Below are 21,119 nucleotides of genomic sequence, written 5' to 3' on the forward strand. Positions count from 1 at the left end.
TATTTTGCTATTTTCTGTGGTTAACAAGCACTTTTTCCATTGGCTACACTTAATATCCCTGAACTCTTAATTACTAGGATTGATCATGCATATAATGTAAAAGAAAAGTTATTCTGACTGACATTAATCTTGTATTTCTTCAGTAACACCAGGGGAGTCTGATTGGCAACACCATTTTGTTTGTGGTTCAAAGACTCTGCAGGGACTTTATTTTCAAAATATTTTTATCATTTCTTTAGGAGAAAATGGTTTTTCTCTCATGCATTTTCAGATTGCAGAAAAAAGGTCAGTTTGAACTTTTTGCAAGTGCGAGCACAGCTCTGCCAAATCCTGTACACTTGCAAGCCCTGGTTAGTATTGAGAAAACTATTAGGATTAGACAAAAAGGTCATTCTCAACTTTGAGACCTTCCTTTCTCTCAAGGCCTCTGTAAAAATCATGCAATAAGGTTGTTCAGATGGTAACTTGTAAGCACAAACTGTCTGCCCCAGCACTAATTAAGACCTATGCAAAGAGAAAAATGATCCAAAATCTATTTTGAAATCCACCCTGTTTTTCAAGGAAAGATGTCCACTGTGTCCCAGGCGTTCTTGAGGCAGCATAAGCAAGAGAGGTGTCTTAGGAGAGGCGGTATAGGGCAGTATTTGGCACAGGCATGACACAGCTCATTCCTTGCACATACAGGAAGTAGAAACAGCAAAATAAGGATGAAGGGAAATTCCTACCAGGAACATCCCTCAAAATACTATCTATTCTTTCCATGTCATTTAAGTAAGTGTATGGACCAGAAGCAATAGAATTGTTATTAAAGGGAAGACACAGACGACAATGCATCACTCTAGATAACAGCACTACAATTTGCACATGGGACCTTCCTCCTCAACTCACTTGTTTCAAACAATCAGGTGCAACCAAAATAAATGTACAGAGAAAGGGATTATTTAGCAATTTCATCCTCTACCCAAATGTGAAACACTTGCTTAGGAAGGGCTTCTCTTCAAAGCTAAATGAAATCTTCTCTGTATTATCCCTCCTATCCATAGCCCTCTCAAACTTTCTTAATTAATTTTACTGCTGGTTTCAAAGAGCACTCAGAGTTGGCTCAAATCCCTTTGGATTGCATATCAGCATTAGAAACAGGAGATGTATTACTATTCTCTCTTTTTCTTTTTCCTCCCTTCTTTCTAAGAGGAAGCAAGGAAGTGTAATCAGTCACGTTATCACTCTAGAGAATGAGACCATTATTGCATCTGAGGCAAACTCTGGACTCCTCATGTAATTTTTATACACACTTCTAATTTGATAGATAGTAACTGTGCTTTTTTTTTCTTTTTTTTTTTCTTTGCTTTTATTCTGGCAAATTCTAACAGAGCCAGTCTATTCCATAATAATCTAATTAAATCAAGACAGGTCTGAATTATGCTTCTTTTTTCTTCCTTTTTTCCTGATTTACATTACTTCAGCACCAATTATAATGCCATGATGCTCTCCTCTTCCCTCTCTGTGCTGGAGCAAGCCCCAGCTGAGTCCTCTCCCCCTGATGCCACCACAGACCTTGCTTGCTTTCACTCAGCTGCTTGTTGCCCAGGAGTCAAGTTAGTCAAGATGGCTAGACAGCTTCAGGGAGGTGGCCAGAATCTCTAAGTTAGAAAGTTCTGCTAAGTTGTTAGTTCTGCTTTCCCTGCACACAGCAGAATTCTGTTGAGAACCTCCAAATGCCTATAGTGATGAACCACGAGCTGGTAACCTTCTGCCCACTCTTTTCCAGGAGGCACCTATCCACTCTGCTGGAAGGGAGGCTGAATGTAGATGAGTTTGGATCCTGCTTTGCTCAGGTAAGAACTCACAGTGTCAAACACTGCTAGCAAAATCAGCCTCTCCACGGCCCCATCACTACAAGGTCCTCCACACTCAGTGCTGGGCCAGCTTAGGATTCTCATTCCAGTTTTGCTTTGAGTGATGGAAGTAAGGAACAAGAACTGAATTTTAATCTTACAGAGAGATCTAAAAACAGGAAATAAATTGGAGAAGCCCTGAGTGATCTTCATTACCTGAACAAAGCCTCCTACAATTCAAACATGTAAGGCCCATGAAGATAGGATAAAACATTTACCTGACCAACACAAGAGAAGGGATAACCAAGAATAAGGGTTGGAGTTGTGATTCTAAGACCACCAGCTGATGGTTGTCTTCCAGATCTGAACATTGCCAGCTGGATGCTATCCCATCCTCAGAAGTTTGCCAAGTCTATGAGCTTCAGAAAAACGTGGTCAAATTATCTCAAGCCACCTATACCAGCTGCTTGATCTTCTGTAGCTGATTTTGCCTGGAGCCCATTCAGCAAGTGCTTTCTGGCTCCCTTCCACTGGCAGAACTCAGGAGACAGGAACATATGCAAGATGGGAATATCGAGCATCTGGGTATGGTAACATTTTAACCAGCACAGCTGCCGGCAAAGTGAACATCTGTCTGTTGCCCAGGTCTCCTTTCACAAAGAAAAATGCTCTCTCCCACAGACTCATCTGCATACTATACAAGTATCTGCTCCTTCACAAAGTACCTTGGCCGTAGTTAAGTTTGTCCACAGTGTAAATTAGCCCATGCAATGGTTTGTGTTACCATGGCTAGATTCCTTTGTATATCAACAGCTAACTTGAGTATATTGCAGCTTCAAGCACACTAACTTATTTTTGTTGCAAGTTTTGTGTAAATGAGCCAGAAAAGAACCTGAGAGGAAACAACACCTAGGAGGATATTCTCTATGACTTTTTAGCATGACCAGTACTGTATATATGTTGGATAATAACAATGTGATTACCTCAAACTACTTCTTTCCTAAAGAACACAACACCTGGTTTGCTTCTTGAAGCTTAAAGTTGTTTTCCACCCAGTAATTAAGTAACTTATCAAGCAGCTGTCCTATACACAGCCAAAGCCATTGCTTACAAACTGTCTGGGGCCCACTCTTAAGCACAGTGGAAGATCTGGAAGATTCTCAGACACAGCTAACCATGTCATGTACACCCTGTATCATGCAAGGGAAGCACTACCACAACTGAATAATGTTGGCTAAGACACAGAGAATTCTAGAATTTGGATACTCAAACCCCTAGAGCAGATCTTGAGTGTGACATCAATCCCACCTGCGAATGTGAACCTTGTTACAGAAAGAGCAGTGTCAGGTGGAGGGGAACACCACCCAGTGCTTATCATGAATCTTTCTGGCCTGGAAATACCCTATTCTCATGCCTCCCAGGTACTGCTGGCTTCACCCAGCATGAAATCACCACTAACACTGCCTGTGTCTCACAGTAGTTTATTTCGCTCCAAGGTGCAATCAATTCTTATTTTACTCCAACTCACACATTCCTACTGGTGATGCCTTTAGGCTCTCCTAGTCTCATGACATCAACGAGAGAGTCTCTTGCTCTCATTAGCCAACAAAGTTTTCAAACAACTGTGTCTGGGGAGGGAATTCCTGCCTGAGAACATAAGAAGCCACTTCTTCTCTCTGGCTGCTTCACTATGACTTCTATCAAATCCCATTCAGCTTCCCAAGTAAATGCACTTCTGCCTGTTCACCTCCTGCCTCCCCTCCAGCTCAGTACAGCACAGCTCAGAGCATCTCTCAGTTCCCTTTCCACCATTGCAATTACACAGAAATTGTGTGCTTTCTACCAGCAGAGAAAGACAAATACACCTGTGCTCTGTTTTTTCCATGCTGGGCTAAATACACCTCTGCCATTGTTCCTAATGGTCTGATTTGCAGGAGGAGCAGCAGGGAAAAAAAAGTAATCATTCTTTCAGCAAATTCCTCAGTATAATGATTCGTTCTTCTAATACACTTCCTGTGTTTTTGAGAATTTTCCATGTTTCAGAGGAAGGTAAATAAATCCTGCAACTCACATGAGTGTTCTATTTTTGACAGTTCTCAAGGATATCAGATTAATGGACAATGTTCAGTACCATGAAAATACTGTGCAAGAAAAGGGAAAAGCCACGCTTCCTGGGAAAATGCATAGAGATAAAGTGTTCCAGCTTGAAATGTATTTTGCTGCTGTCCTGCTGGCTCTGTGCCTGCCTTCATGTGGGGAGAAAGGATAAGGTGTGAAGCCAGATCAAGCTTCCTCTTTTGTCTCCAACAGGACAAGCCACAACTAAGGAAAGAGCACTGTGAATAGGTCCTGCATACACATGCTTTTCAAGAAAGCAGGACAGGCAATCCCAGTGGAAGGTGAGCTCATACTTAAACTTGGCTGGCCAAATGCCCATTTTCCCCAGAAGTGTTACCAGTCAGGGATATAGCTGTAGCTGAGTCATACGGACCTTCCCCACTTCCCAAAATTTTTCATCATTAGCTCTATCACTGAAGTAACACAAAATCATTTATCCCATTTGTAAAAGCTACAAATAATGTGTTCCATCACCCACAGTTAAACTCAAAGCTCATATAGAACTTTTAATCCTGCTCCTTCAACATGAGGCATTGCTCTGCTCACAGGATGCAAGCTCCCAGAACTTGTCATGTTTGTCCAGTTTTCATTTGTAGCTTTTTAATGGTAGTCCAACATCTGTATGTCACATTCTCTCTTTAAAAGCATAATTAAATTTTCAAAGCATGCCATATGCCAGAGTTTTCTCAGTTATTGCTAGTTACTGGAATGCACTTCTTCCTCTCCTTGTTCTTGGAATGTCATCTCTGTAGGTGATCCAGGAAGGTGCTCACTGCTATGCTCTGGCCACACTGCATTAACCTAGTAGTTATTAGGAGCATCCTAATATCCCAGTTAAAGGGACACCACTGTACAGTAAATATGTGCCACATCAGTCAGAACCAACCTTACCAGCAAGAGAAAACAAAGGTTAAGAAAGTGTGTGTACTGAAAGCACAGGCTATAGCAGTAGTGGAGCAAAATAAAAAACAAAACCCAAAATGCATGATTAAATGTTTAGTAAACATCAAATTACCTCCTTCATCTGCCCCAACATTTCAGGCACCTTTTCTATTTCTAAATCAAGCCAGTCTCTCTCTTCATCCTGAAGAGAGCCTGTGGCTTCTGCTGCATGAGGCAGCACTGGCCTCCTCCTCTCTCCTCTCTCTTCCACTGTGCTCTCTCAGGGGAGTGGGATGGCCTGGAGTCAAACTCGTGGCATTTCTTCAAACTATATCCAACCCTAAAATGCCTTTGACCCTCTGACTTCTGCTTACTGCATGATGGGGCTCTATGTAATGTTTCAGGGATGAAGTCAACCTGGCCTACCCAAGGTTCTGTAACTGATAGTTTTACTATACTTTTTAATCACCACATTCCTGGCCTCAGCATCTCTTACAGTCAGCTGAAGAAGTGATAAAATTTGATATATTGTATTAGGAAGAATATTAAATTAACACCTGCTTATAGGAAGTGCTGGAGACAAGACACATGCCCAGATGAACCATTCTTCTTCCTCAATCTGTCAATCCTTATGTCTGAACAAGCAAACAGAGGATTCAGATACACAAAGCACCTAAACAGGCTATTGTAGCAGCAGGCACAATGGAAAGATGGCCATAGGAGTCCTAGAGAGCACAAAGACACTGGCTAAGTAGCCAAGATATTTCTTTTTAAATATTCAATTCTGAGTGAATTGGTGATGACTCAAAATAAACAACCTTCTTGTCTCAACCTGTGAAAAGTCAAGCACATGGCAGCCAGAGCTGCCCCCAGAGAAATCCATGTGGGTGCTTCTTCCCAGGGTTAGCAAGGCATTCTCTACTAGAGTGAAAAGGAGAGAAAGCAAAGTGAAAAAGGAAAAAAAGTCTACATTTTGTCCAACATGTCTGTTACACCATCCCCAGGCCCTTCACATCAGAGACATCAGAGACAAGGGAAATAAAATGTAAATGGGAATTACTAGGGCATAGACCAGTTCTCCTTCTAAATTATAACACAGTACTTTGGACAAGCACTCCTAATTACTTACTTCATGGGGTGGATCTTCCTGCTAACTCACCTGAGAGAACAGGAGGAGTAAGTGCCTTCCAGCACTGCTTCCCCTTAGGTCTAAAAGAGGAAAGCCCATCACCAAGAAACTATTTTCTGTTTTCCAGGTGGCTACAAATGCCTCCAGTCCCTTAAATCCTTCCCAGCCTTGCAAAAATTGAAGTATTGCTGAGTTTAAGGTTGTAGTTTAAATTTGTCCCCTAGGTGGTGACTTCAGTGGCAGTGTGAACGCTGACCAGCTGACCCACCCACTGACCAGCCACCACTGTCTAAGTCAAGCCCTCTGCCCAGGAACCCACTCATCCCATGCTGGTTTTAGCCTGCTTCCCTGCCTGGGCACACCTCACCCATCAAATTAGCCCAAGAGAAGGTATGTCAAGTGTGGATAACCCTGCAGCAAAGCTGTTGCATCCTATTAACATCCTCTGCAAGGAAGCAGAGAGGCTGCAGCTGCCCCTTGGGGGTCTGCATTTGTGGAAAGGCATTTCAGAGCTCTTTACACATTGTGAGTTAATGACTGGTGATTTCATTTATCTTCATTCTGATAATAAATAACAACTCCAACTTAGCACTTGCAGCTGACTAGCCTCCCACTCAATACTGTCTTTCTCCTCAGAAGAGCAGGTTTCATTCCTTTGTATTCTCCTATAATTTTAATTAGGCTGAAAACCAAAAGCCATAAGTTAATGCCTGTTGTTCCAGTATTGCCAGTTTTTAATCAGTCTGCATATGCAAAAGTTTCTTTCAAAAACTGCACTGTCACCAGAAATCAAATCCAACAATTTTACCCTGCTGACCTGAGTTTCATTACCAGAGAAATGATGACGGGGAGAGGCGAAAGCAGAGAACAGGAGCACTCGTAAAAGGCCTCACTAGCACAAATACACACACAGGAACACCACCAGCTGGGAAGTCAGCTCATACAGAAAAAAAGGGTCAAGTACTTTCAGGTTCTGAGGAATTATATTTAAATCAGGGTTTCACTGCATGCAGAAACAGAGCTGCTGGAATCTCTGAATGTGGCTCCTATTAAACGTCTGTTATTAATTGCCCAGTTAGTCATAGTTGGCCATTTCTCTGCTTAGGAGCTACTGAACTCAAGGGCAGCCCACCAGGCTGCTGTAGCCCTCCACAGCGCATTTCTAGTGGTAAGTTATTGTCACAAGGAGTAACTACTCCTTCTTCATCATTCTGCATCGACATCCCCTACTGCAGCTGCCTGTGCTGCTGGCAAAGGGCAGCGCCCCTGGGCCAGGCTGGGGGGCAGGCCAGGCTCAACCTCTCTACACCCCACACGGCCGGCCCAGGGCTGCACCAGGCCCAGGGAGATAATTTGGCGTCCATTTCCCCTCTCTGCTGTCTCCCTGCTGCTTGGTTATGCATCTCAGGCACACCTTGGTGCCATGTGCGCCCTGGCTCGGGCTGAGCCACCAAGGCGTGCCTGAGGTGACCCTGCCGAGTCCCTGCAGGATCAACATCACCCATCTTAACGGGTCACTCTTCACCCGACAGGCTTCACCTCTCTGACCTCCTTCTCACTTTACGGCTCCCGGTCTTTTTCACAAAATCTGCCATCACAAGCCGGTTTTTCCATATGGCTCTGTGAGGCGGCCCCTTGGAAACGCGCAGGGACTGCGGAGCGGGGCTCCCACCTCCGGACACGGGGAGCACACGGGGAGCACACGGGGAGCACACGGGGATCCCGCGGGACACAAGGATCCAGGGACACGGGGACCCCAAGGGGCACCGAGGGCCGTGCACACAAGTGCATGCTCTCCGTGGGCACGCAGCAGCAGCAGCAAGCGTGCAGGACACAGATCCACACACGCATGTGCAGACAGAGGGACCCACGCACGCTCCGCCTTTTCCATGCCCCTGGGGCTGTTCCAAGAAAGAACAAGAGAACAAAATAATGAGCAAAAGAACAAGAATGAAAGAACAAAAGAATTTTTTTTTAAATGCCCTCTCTCCCCGTGGCCACCATTCCCCTCCCCCCAGTTCACATCCCTTTTTCTCGATATGGCAAAGCAGTCCATTTAGATGAAACTTTCCATTTGGCCTTCAAGCCTTTATGCAGGATGTTAAGGTAAAGCTTGCCAGTATTTGCTCTTGAGTATCAAAACAGTAAGTTACAAACGCAGGACTCAGTCTGTCTCTGAGTTAGCACTACTGAAATGAACCTAATTAAACCAGGAAATCGTGGGTTGTGTGGGATTACACAAAAACCAGTTTGTTTTTCAAAATTTAGAGATAGCACATAGTCATCTCCAAAGACAGCAGACTGCTGTTTTGACAGCACACTAGCAATAGGTGATAAAATTATGCAGTGGACATAATTAGTTCCTCATTTTTATCCCATCCAACTCAGTTCCTGGATTCCATTTTTATGAACGAAGTTATCTCAACTTTATCATGGAAAACCACATTCTTTTAAATATTTGTAACTTTTTAAGTTTAGCGTCATTTAATTCAGATAAAAGGAGGAGACATGAAGTCTAAATGAAATTTGATTTAAAAGGACTCGAAGAAACTTCTATAAGCACCAGCATTTCAAAGCCAGTGCTGTTGAGACTTTCTCATTTGAGAATGAGGTGGTGGAATTCATCACTGTCTTATTTGAAGACACATAGATTTTGGAGCCAAATTCAAAACTAAGAGCACAATCATAAGTTATCATTTTTTTTAAATTCCATCCTGTTTCTTTTCATTGCTTTCATTCCTGCACTGAAATGCTGAAACCCTGAATGCTAAAAAAAACTCCAGCAACTTCATTTCTGTCAACAGACTGCAAAAAAAATCTTGATAATATTTCATAGGGCTGACACATCCTGATTCTGGTATTATGGCTCTTGAAGACAAATTGTCAAACTCCTACACATTTTCAACATATTGGTTCTGATTTATTAAGCCAGTAATTTTGAAAGCTATCATAGAAGACTAAATTTCATTCAAATTCCTGTTCAGCACTGGGGAAATGGGGAAGCAGAGTTAATGCATTTCATACTATACACTACCCAGAGATTGTGTGCTTAAATAATTTTGAATTAATAGTATTAAATTGTTATTTATTCTGTAGTTGAACCACAAATATGCTTGTTGGCATTCCAGATATTAATATTTCAGGCTATTCTGACTAGGCATGTGTGGTATGCTATGTTTTATTTTAGTTTTCCTTCTGTGGGCAATTGTCATCCCTAGGAGAAATCTGCTATCTGATCAAAGTTGATATGAACTTCAAATGAGATTTTAGACTTACTTTTATGATACTCACTTAAAGCTCCTACTCCCATCATGACTGGTTTACTTTGTTTGCAAGTGTACAAATACCTTATAAATCCTGTACATCAGAAATTATTAATTCTTTTTTTGCCTTTGCTTTCATCTGCCCACTTCTAGGATATATCTTATGCATGCTTCCTCACTGTAATAAATGTAAGTATTTAAAAAAGGTAGAGCTCAAAATGAAGGAGGGATGAAGGATTTTGTGGGGAGCTAGAAATTACAGATTTTAATCTCTGTACTGTCTGGATATCCCTGGGTAAGCCAGCACCTTTGCTTTCTGTAGCAGCTCTGGGGTGCTAGCCAGTTTGAGCCCTGCTTGCTCCCTTAGAGCACGGTGTGCTTCACACATTCTTGTGCAACCACCACGTCATGAAGGACAAAATTATTCCCTAGGCATGACTTGGCTCCCTTCTGCTAAACCTTGTTACGTACTGAGAAGGGAACATCCTCTTTGTTTGGAACCCACTGCCCTACAAGAAAAATCAGACAAGGAATTAAAAATTTATTATAATCAGAGTATACCAGGCTACACACTGAAGTCTGAAGAGCAGTATCAGGGAACAAGCATGTCAAATCCAAGTCTACTTTGGGAACTTTGCCATCTTTCCATAAGTTTGAAGAAAGTCTGAGATAAAGGATTTCCCAGAGACTTTCAGCAATGAGAGGCACACAGATAAGATATTTAGAAATAGAAACAGGCACTTATTATGAAAACTGCAAAAAGTCCCTTTGGTCATATTAAAAGTACCTTTAGATATATTAATAGTATCCTCATTAGCCTCTTATCTGACTCAGAGAAACACTGCAAAATGCTGTTCTCAATAGGTTGATGATACTTCTGTGGATGTACAAAAATGTTTCTTCTACCTCCATCTCCCTCCATCCTCACACTAACCTGTAACTTACTCCTCATTTTATATAATCACTTGCTGTTACCTCTGCTGCACTGAACACTCAGGAAGTGAAAATATGTCCTCCAAATACCACAAATGCTAAAGCTTCAAGCGATGGCCATTTGAACATGGAGTAAAACCCCACAGCCCGTACTTCAGGAGGCAGAGCTATTACTGCAGACCACAAGGAATGTAACACCACCACGGGGAAAGAAAATGCCTCCCTGGCTTGGTTTCCACCAGGTGTCAACTTTTATGGGCCCTATTCCCACTTAGCTACTTTATAAAATGCTCACAAAGTTAGAATCAGGCTCACAGTCGAAAGAGACAAAGTCACAGCAGCAGATGCTGTGCAAGTACTACTGATACAAGACTTTACATGTGCCTGTCAACTACAAAAAGCAGTGGAGAGTAGAAGATACAATAAACATGGGATTTTCCCTCTCTGCATCATCCCAGACATACACATACTTTCTTAAGTGCAGCACTAAAAAACCTAGATGGGGGAGGAATAGTAATTGCAGGAACCTTTGGGAATTAAAAAAAAACTGACCTTAAAAGACAGGGAGCAGGGCAGTTCAGCTGGCTGCTGAAAGAATAAATAGTACATCAACAACTGAGACTGCTAGGAAGAATTACTATTCATCTGCATCCAGGAGAAGGAAAGTTATGCTGCCCCTAGGAGAGAGGGCAGAGAACAGACTGAGCACTGAGAAGCAGAAAATCCTTACACTTCTTGCAGTTAATTATTTTCACATGCATTAAGTCATTTTCAAATTTTTGTTGAGCATATTGAATATATGGGTGCAAGGCAGAGGGTAGTAAAAGCAACAAGACTCTCCTCATTGTTATGCTCTCAGAGTTGAGACTGGCTCTGTTTTTTCCTGTGAAGAAGGATTCTGTTGGCAAAGGCACATTAGCTTCTGTCCTACTCTCAGAAAATTCCTGATGCTGTGTTCTGGAGAAGGAAAAGAAAAAAAGGGAAAAGGAGCCATACAAAGCATGCAAGCTACTTAAATCCTTTTGGGCTCCAATGCCTCAAACATGAGATCTGAGTGCTGGAAATCTGGTCTTTCAATTGCATCAACTCTGACACCCAAGTAGGGGCAATAAAGAAATTTCCATGCCAATGATTTTAGCACAAAATAACGAGTAATGCCAGTAACTCCAGTTAAAAAAATAAAAAAAAACAGTACATGCACACACACATCTGCTTTCTGTAGAAAATCTCGATGCTTCATTACAAAGCTTCTGGCAGAGAGCTGAAAACTTTGTGGGTTTTCAATGAACCTTGGAGTTGTTAAGTTTAATGGTGTTCTAGTCATGTTTGGGACAGAATTTAGGTACCATGGGAGTGGAACTTCCTGGAAGAAAGCTAAGACATTCAGGCAATTTCTATGGCTAGAGTTAGAAAGGATTTTTAAGGCATCACCTTTCATATTCAGGCACCCACACCGGAAGCTGGGTGTTTATGTCCCACTCCTGACCCTTTGCTGCCTGCAAGGATTTCTGCAACTTTGCTTCACATTGATGTACCCACAGCAGAGTGCCAAGGATGTTGATAGTTTAGCACCTAGTCACATTCTATTTCTGACAGGTTAAACCCAAGGGAGTAAATCACTGTCATGTCTCAAAGCACTTTCTTTTTTCCTTTTCTATTTCCCATGTCTATTTTGACAGCCAATGAATTATTCTGCCTATTCTGCTCTCAGCCTAACAGGATGCATTGTATGAAAAAGTTACAGCCTGTCACAATCCTGAAAATAATTTGCTGGGTATCATTTTACTCCCCTTGACTATCCAATGTGTTTGTCTCCAATCATTAAATAAGGCAAAAACATTAAGTATTTTTGCTAACATTTAAAAAGTTTATGGAATCCAAGGAGCTTTAGCTATCCTTTCAATACGACTAGTTTGTTTTTAAAAATGTTAATTTATCACATATCCCAGCTGGAGACTAGTTTATCAGTTAAAGCTGGAAACTTACTCCCTTATCAACACAAAATGCTTCAAGGACAGAAAACAAAAACAATGCTGTAGGATGCAGTAGAAAGAGCAAGGAGAATTTAGTTGGAGTGATAGTAAGTCAAAATGGAATTTGGCAACCAGCCTAGAGATCAACAGCAATTCAAACTTTTTGATCCCAAGTTTCACTTTACATCTTCTACAAAATATATTAAATAGGAATAATGTCAACAACAATAACATGATTAACTAAAATAATTCACTACCCAAAGTGATACAAGGTCAGACTTAAGAAAGAGGGGTGGAAAATCACAGAATTTCAGAATATCATGAGTTGGGACACACAAGGATCATTGTGTCCAGCTCTTAAGTGAATAGCCCATGCAGGAATCAAACCCACAACCTTGGTGTTATTAGCACCATGCTGTAGCCAACTGAGATAATATTCACTTTCATTCAAAACTAGGTTGCATAAGGTCTTGAGCAACCTGGTCTAGTGGGAGCAGAGGTGGGACTAAATGACCTTTAAGGTCTGTTCCAACCCCTTAACATTCTATGATTCTATGATAAAACCTAAAGGCCCACATGTAACAATGTATTGTCTCCAATACTTTATTTTTTTTTCATTTTTTTGCTTTTGAAATCAGAGAGAGGAAAACAAGTAGGTGCTATGCAGTTAATTAAGCTCTCGTGTAAATTCATTTACCAGGATTGTGTATACGAAACCATCTTGTCTAAGGACACAGAGGGCTGTGTGCAAGTTTAAAATCATTAACTATTGTTATCTGATAACAAGCCCCAAACATGCAGCATCCAAGTTTATTTAAACTGAAAGGATGACAGACATGAAAGGCAAGCACTCCTACACTTTTCAGCCTTCCCTTCATTGTACCACCAGCCAAAAGGGTCTTGGACTCTCCATAAAATGTTTGGCAAACAAAGGCCCTGTTAATTGACAAGCTATTGCTTTTACTGCTTCCTACCACAATTTGTGGGAATCTTTTAGACCCAAATCAATTCTGTACACAAGCGTTCCCACGAGATGCCACACACATTCCCATTTGAAGCCACTTACAAGAACTGCTACAGCCTCTCTCATAAACCCTTTGTCTTCACTGGGCACTTCTGGAACCACGTGCAAGCCTTTCATCCCCTGATGGACAGCAGGCTCTTTTTTTACTTGTTTGCTTACTTTAACCAGGTTCTTTGTTTTCTGCCATCTTACTGCTTTGTTTTTACTCGAAGCTAGATCCTTGCCTTTGCAAGGAGTGAGTTACAGCAGAGATGTTTGCAGTCCTCATTGCACCCCAATGCCCATAAAAAATAGTCCCCTCATCAGAAGCTGCCTGTTAACAGCTCTCCTTTATTGCTACAGCTCAGTGTAGTTAATTCTTCTTTGTCAGTAAGAATAATCAATCTCAGCCTGTTAATTAGGAAAAGTTTAACAGGGGACAGACACCTGACAGCATAAGCTCTGTTCCTTTTCTATCACGAACAACAGCAACTGCACTCGTGGTATAAGCCCTTATTATCACCATTTAAAAGTGGTCAGCATTATTGTTTTCTTTATATGCTTTAGGAATGCAAAATCCACCCTGCTTTGTGCATTTATTTCCTTAAAATGACAAGAAGTCCTGGACACTTTTCCTCTGTACTGCAATGCCCCGTTCAGGAATATTCATTCATTTCAATAATCAGCATTCATTTGGGCCACTCAGGTACCCAAGAAGCTTTAAGTCTTTCACAGCTTCTAGTGTCACTTAATTAATTCATTCATTATCACAATACCATCTTTGATCATGAAACTGTAAAAGGAGTCTCTGTCTAAACAAGAGCATTATAAAGTTAGAGCACTTTCCTCCAATTCCTCAGCATTTCCACCCTCCTTTTGTAACAGAAAAATTCCCCACAGAAATCTGCTAAATCATGCTTTCATCTTTCTTCACATTCTTTTTCCACATTTTTTCCTCTCAGAGACAGAATACATGTCCTTAGAGTATAAAGCACCACAGGCACTCATGTTTTACTGCTGCCCATACATGTCATCTCAGAAATAGTAACTGGGTAGTGCTACCTATACAAAACAATGGACAAGGAAGAACAGCTGAGGCAGACTCCTCTGACTGCACAGCCAGAAGAACAGGGACCATGCTGAAGCATGAAAGGCAAATTTGAGCTGAACCCTGAAGAGTCGGAGGGGCAAGAAAAAAGGCTTCAAGGAAGAAATGCATACGAGAAAGAGGCTGTGTGTTCTGAGCCCATGATCCTTAAAGAGTATTCTAGACCTTCAGGGAGCTGCTCAATACCTCTATTCCCTCGGGAATGCACCCAAACAGGGCACAGTCTCTCGCTGCATAGAAAGACTCCTTTGATCCTCACCAAAATTAAAGTTATGATGAAGGGCTTCTGCAGCCTGAGCTGGGAACACACTCTGAGTAGGTGAGCTAGGAAGGTCTGCAGGTAAGAGAGACGTAGAATGAAAGTATCCACAGAGGGAAGAAATGAGACTTTGACACAGAAAAATGTTGCTGAAATTCTAAGAGCCTAAGTGCTTATGAATAAAAATTTTTTACACTGAATCATGCCCACTTGCACTGCTATGCCACAGTCTACTTCTATTTCAGAAAAATTGTTAATATTTTTAGTTTTATTTTTAACTTTGCTTCTTGACTCCTATTAAAATAATTTTTAACTTTTCCTCAGAGGTGTGTTTTTTGAGAGAAATCAGAAAAAATATTTTAAATGGCTATGCATGTTGATAAAAGAAAAAAACACACTGATTTTTAACCTCTTCTTTTTAAATGTCCATATTTTTTTAAAAAAACTGGTATTTCCAAAATTTAAGGAATTTAATATTTTAGACATGGCCCAGGTAGTGTACAATCCCCATGAAAGTAGGTATACCTTTCAAGGCCTGAAGAAAATCAGATAAAGAAAATATAAATAACAGGAGAATGCCTATGTCTCCATGCTGCATTGTTTTTCTCGCTGAAGTTCAGCACATACCAAGTCTTTGCTCTTCCACACCCACCTTCACAACCACACTTCACGTGCCTGCAGGACTGTTTTTTTATTAGGCGACTGGGAAAGCCAAACTCTCTAGCCTTGCAAAGAGCCTGCAGACAAAATTATGGGGTACTCCCAGGGAGACACAGCGGCCAACACTCCACATCCCATTTCTGAGCACTCCTTTTTGCATCTCCATTTGCCTCCACCCATAAACCAACCACTTTACTTATGTCACTAACTTTGAAGATGTGAACACTGCTCCTACCAAAAGACCAACTCTCTGCTTTTCCACCCCTCTCTACAGCTCCTTGTCTCTGTTTCTTAGCCCCAGAGTAAGGGCAGACAGTGTCTGCTGCAGTTTGGAGCTGAATCAAAGCAGCTGAAGTACATGGAAATTTGGGAAGATCAGCATTTGGCACTGCACTAAGGATGGAAATTTGAATTTGAATTATCCTCAGCCTTCACTGAGGATACATTTAATTCCGCGTTCCCCTGAGCTTCCCAGTAGGCTGGCGTACCTCCCCCACTGTCTTTTGTGGTGGGAATGTTTTCCAGCAGCTCCCAATACCAGCTAAAGCCAAGCCTTTAAAGCAGTATCAGGGTGCTTAATCACCCAGCTGACTGCAGGGGCAGGATCGGTCTTGGCTATCTTCAGCCATCTCTGGGGCCAGGAGCTGGGTAGGCTCCCCCTCCAGTTAGTGGAGGAAGATAAGCATCTGCAGAGAGTAATCTATCCCACCTCTCTCTCTCCCTGAATTAACTGAAGAGGAGCCCAGATAAGTAGTTCAGATCAGACATATTACTTCTGAATAGCTGCAGCTAGACGAGATTAATTCCACCCTCAGCATCCAAAACACATATGTAGTTTCTCATTACTTATCACAGCTGAAACGTCTGTTACTCATTGATTTAGAAACAGATTTTGCCGCTGTGATTTCCTTTTCTTTGTGCAAAATGTTTATTATTCAGTATTTGTATCCTAGCATGCAGGAATATAAGTGACAAGACATTTCCTGCACAAACACACCCACAGTGCACCTGCAGACCAGTACCTGGGCACATCTTGAACCCCTCTGAGCAGTGGTTTAAAAGCCCCTGATGATGATGCAAAGGAGATTGAGCAGAGGCTCCTTTTTGACTCAGCTTTCCAAGAGCCTCCAATCCCTGTGCTCTGCTCCCAGCTATTTGGGTTTTATTCCTTCCCAAACCATTTTGGAAGAGCAGCTAAGAGGACAGCACTGCTTTTGTGAAACGATGCTGTTTGGGGACCGGACTCACATAACCACCCTGCTGATGGTCGTTCCCGGGACATGTCCCTCTGCAGGACAGACAGACAGTGCAACTTTTCCCACTCCCAGCAAGGCCATAACCCAGCCTCCATTTCCCAAGCAGGTCCGCTTCCCTTCTCCCGGCAGGGGTGCGGAGCGCGGCTGGCGCGGGGCTGCGCTCCCGGTGCGGCGGTGCCTCGCACGGCCGCATGCCTCGCATGCCGCAACACGCAGCGCCCACGGTCTGGGCAACAGTGCTCAAAGGAGTCAAAAGGGGCTACTTATGAGTTTGGATACTACCACCTAAAGATAAGCTTCTCCATGGTTACCGCTCTCACGCAAGGTCACTTTCCTGCCAAAACTCCTCTCCTCCCTCCCTGGCCCTGTCTCCTTCCCCCTCCGCTATTTTTTTTTTTTCCCAAACGTGCTACATCAAAGGAGAAAATGAAAACATTTACGATAATCATAGTCTGACTATTTTAATGCAGGCTGTAGGAAAGGAAACATGTAAGCCAAGTGCTCTTACTGTGCAAGCAGAAACACACTCTCGACCTCATAAAAGTAGTATCTGAGAAATAACACTTGATTAAAGAAGCCAGTCCTTCATTTAAGTAGGTGCTTATGGTAGGGAAATCAGCCAGGGTTTCTCTAGAACAGGCCACTGGCCTATCACGAAAAGCTGGAACAGGCCAGACAGATGAATTATTGCGAGACAGCTGGGTTTCAGCCGGGGTGCGAGGAGATCCCTATTATCCCATCCACCTTTCCTACACAAATGCCTCTCCCCAGGGAAACTGAGTCATTAAAAGCCAGCTCGTTCACTCCTGACAGGCAATATGCATTGAGTGAGAGGTGATACATTCTCATTTTCAGCAAGAAATCTTAGTGGCCCCAAGGAGCAGCTCACTTAGGAGAGCGGTAATGGAATACAGGGCCTTTCATCTCCGCCTCGCCGCTGCGAGCACCGCCTGGCTCGGTAACAGCCCAAAAGTTATTAGTTAATGGCTGGTTTCGCTGACCTCCATGAAATGAGCTTGGTGGGTTAGGTCTGGTTTTCAGTAGACAATAGCTAGGACCACAAGTGGTGTTAAACAGGAACCACGTTAATGAGTTGAGCACCCGGCAGGTAAGGACTGAGCGGATTGCCCAGGTGCAGCCATGCCATTGCTCTCTCTGCCCTCCAGGAACACATAGGAAGCCCAGCAACTGGCCAGCCTGCTTCACCCAGATGGGGACTCCCAGCTCCCAAGATCCCAGTTATGTCCTTATTTACACAAACAATATGTTAAAAACAAATAAACAAACAACAGCCATTTCACATTCTTTGGGAGCTCAGTAGTATCTAGTTGGCAACATTTGGAGCTGATAATACCACAAACCTGAACTACCCAAGTGCTGTTCAAAAATGTGTTGCCTCAGTCCTGATCTGAAGATGTGTACTTACTTCTGGGTACATCATTTTGCAACAGTAAAAATACTTTATCTAATTCCTCATTTTAATACATTTAGTGAGGTCAACCTTAGCAGATCAACCCTACAACTCTCCAGGAAAACAAACCACAGCCATCCCTCTTTACTTTCTTCCTGTTCAGTGGCATCTGCAGTCCCAAGTTTGAGCTACCCCTGGGACAGTGATGGCCTGCAGAGTCCAGAATCCTCTATCATTTGAAGAGTTTGCTCCCAAGAAAATGCAGAATTCACCCTGAAGTGAGAGTAGCTGGAATCCTTATACCATGTATAAGGTATAATATCCCCAAAATACCTTAGCAACAGTTTGTGCTACTTCCTATGCCAAGTTTCCACAAAAGACTGAAATCCCAGAAAAAAAAATCTAACTTAGGTTGAAGAGCTTCACTCCATCTGTTAAAGCCTGTACAAATTACAGCACATCACACACAAGCCTGTTTCCATCACTTTGCCTGAATAGATAGGTATCTTCAAATAAGACATCCATCCACCAACTGCTTAGATAAGAGATTCACTGAGGACCCATTCCCAAAAGGGATGCAAAGCAGGCAGCAAACTGCTATCACAGCCCTGAGGATGCCCCCTTTATTTACTTCAAATTTAAATCACATAGGAGTTAGCAGAATTTCCAGTTCTGCGGGAGACTGGCAAGAGGGTAAAAAAGGCTCTGCAGAAAGAGAGAAGGAAGGTCTGATGTGGCTTACACATAGATGGCACCTCTTTAGCTGTCAGAAAGATTCAGACTGAGAGCTGGACATTTTATACAGATGTCATTAACATCCAAAAAAATCATGGTGTCTTTCTTGGAAGGGATAGTTAAGTGGTTTTAAACTTCTTACTCTCAATAGTTGATGTGTTCTGTTCTCTGACACAGCTGAGACTGGTAACTCTCAAGGTCAGATCTTCGAGTGTGACCCTTTATTCTTTTATTTCTTTACACTGCTCTCCAGTGTAAAGGTACCTCCCTCCAATGCTCTTCTCTGCACAGAAGCTTTTGATAGTCAGAGAACAAAGGAAAGTTGATCAAGGAGATGTTGGTACACCAATAACTGGGCAATAGGCAATGTCTGTACAGTACTTATGAAAGAGCAAAGCAGAACCCAAAAAGACTCAAGCATGTCTCCACAGACTTCTCAACCATTCAGGCCTGCCTTACCCTGAGGAACATAACTAAGGAAAGCAAGAGTGTAAAGCTGCTGCTTTACAGCTGAAGCTGAAGTGAGAAAGGGACCCACCAAGTACAGAGGGAGTTCTCAGCCTGAGACTGAAGGCATTCAGCAGAGCAGGAGCCCAGGGCATATATCACTATGACATGTGTGATGGCATGTTTTCATTATTACAGGATTAATACTTTTTTTTTTAAATTACCTTAGCACCCTGATCTCCGCAGGAGCAGTGATGATTTAGTGGAAATTAATTTTACAGATTACCAGGGGTTTTTTCCCCACAGAACAGTTCAAGCACTCTGCAGCAGCTTCATTAAATCAGTGCATATATGTAAGGTTACATTAATTTTTGAAGTCTATCATTCTCTCCTCCTTTTTTGATTTTATTTTAATTATGCAGGAGAACTGTATCTGGTACTGACTAATTTCTTTCTGAAATGTAAAGCCTTACATATTCTGCTGATAACCAGCCCACAAATTGCAACAAAATCAGCGATTTGAACTTTGTGTTTTACTCATCTCACAGATTACAGAAAGGAAGCCAAGCTATCTGCCCCAACTCATACAGCATTATCTTTTAACTTAATGGAAGTGAAAAAGAAGCCTGCACTCATTACTCAAAGGACACAATTATTACTTCCTCTCTATATTGTTGCTAGTCAAGAATAAAATCCAGGATATGACCTTTTCATCAAGCATCCAGCCAAAAATCCACCTGGGACAGCCACAGGAGGCAACACTCATTCTTTCACTCAGTAATTCAGAGCAAAGGCCCTTGTTGCATACAGTTGAAAGGAATCCTTGGAAAAGTTTGGCTTAAGGAAGCATCTAATAAATGCTGATCAATAGATGAAGGTCAAAAAGATTTCTGTCTCCTCCTGCATGATCCTATCACAAAAAAGGCACCACTAACTCAACAGATCATCCCTCTTCCAAATAACTTGCTCCACCTGCATACCATGGAAAATATTATAAACTCAAATTGTGACTGATACAATGTATTAATGCCATAAATTCTTCAACAGAGACCTGAATTCCAAGAGAAGAAAACATAATAGTGTTGGATTCCTTATATTTTTTGCTTTGTTATGGCAATAGTAATGTGTCTTTTGAAGTTCATACAGGGAGATACAATGCCAAAGGGCAAATACTTACAATACAAGAGCACTTGGTACATTTATTTCCTTCAGGCCTAAATTCTTCTCCTTCATTGTAAAGTCTCCCTTCAAATACACAACCTGGAAAACAGCATTTGAATAAGTTTGGCTCCAGGTAGAATGCTGAGTTTTCTCCCTAACACTCCCCACTGTACAACAATATGAAAAGTAAATCGTACCATCCTCTCCGATACAGAATCATGGAATTGCTTCAGCTGGAAAAGACTCCCAAAATATCAAGTCCAACCTTTGACTAATTACCATCTAGTCAAGTAGACCATGGCACTAAGTGCCACATCCAGTCATTTCTTGAACACCTTCAGGGATAGTGACTCCAACACCCTGGACAGCCCATTACAAGATTAAAAACCCTTTCCATGCTGAAATTCCTCCTGATATCATCAGGGGAGACTGAACCTCCCCTGGCACATCTTGAGACTGTGTCCCCTCATCCTGTGACTGGTTGCCTCAGAGAAGAAACCAATCCCCACCATGGTACAACCTCCTTTCAGGTAGTTGTAGAGAGAGGATCACTTCAGAAGAAAATAAATCCTGAACAAATCCTTGAGAAACCCTAAATGTCCTTTGTGAGGAGGAGGTGGGGGCAGAGTCGGAAAGCAAACATCCTTCTACAGCACATAAATATGCAAAAATGAAGTTGAGGCAAGCCTCCCATTAGAATTGCCTTTAAAACAGTTTTTAGACTGTTTGCTTTTTAATAATTCATTCTTACTCCCCAAGTTTATACTAGATATTAGCAGATATTATAACTAATCAAAATATAATAAATCCATTACATCACAACTGGAGCATTGTTTACCTTCAAAATCTCTGATAAAATCAAATTAACCTAAAAAAAAATTGGCAATTTGCCGCTGTGCTTCACAAAGGCAAACCCATTCTCAATCCCCTTCATAAATTAATCTCC

General features: G+C 42.1%; 1 protein-coding gene across 1 annotated transcript in view; it reads right to left on the reverse strand.

Moving 5' to 3' along the window:
* The window catches only part of BMPER (BMP binding endothelial regulator), a 149,258-nt gene that overhangs the window by 87,799 nt on the left and 40,340 nt on the right, over window positions 1–21,119 (reverse strand). The window contains exon 7 of the mRNA XM_031059384.1: window positions 20,190–20,272. Within this exon, the coding sequence (XP_030915244.1) occupies window positions 20,190–20,272 (83 nt within the window). The remainder of the gene's footprint in view (window positions 1–20,189; window positions 20,273–21,119) is intronic.

Source organism: Geospiza fortis, unplaced genomic scaffold, assembly GCF_000277835.1.
Source record: "Geospiza fortis unplaced genomic scaffold, GeoFor_1.0 scaffold346, whole genome shotgun sequence".
NCBI lineage: Eukaryota > Metazoa > Chordata > Aves > Passeriformes > Thraupidae > Geospiza > Geospiza fortis.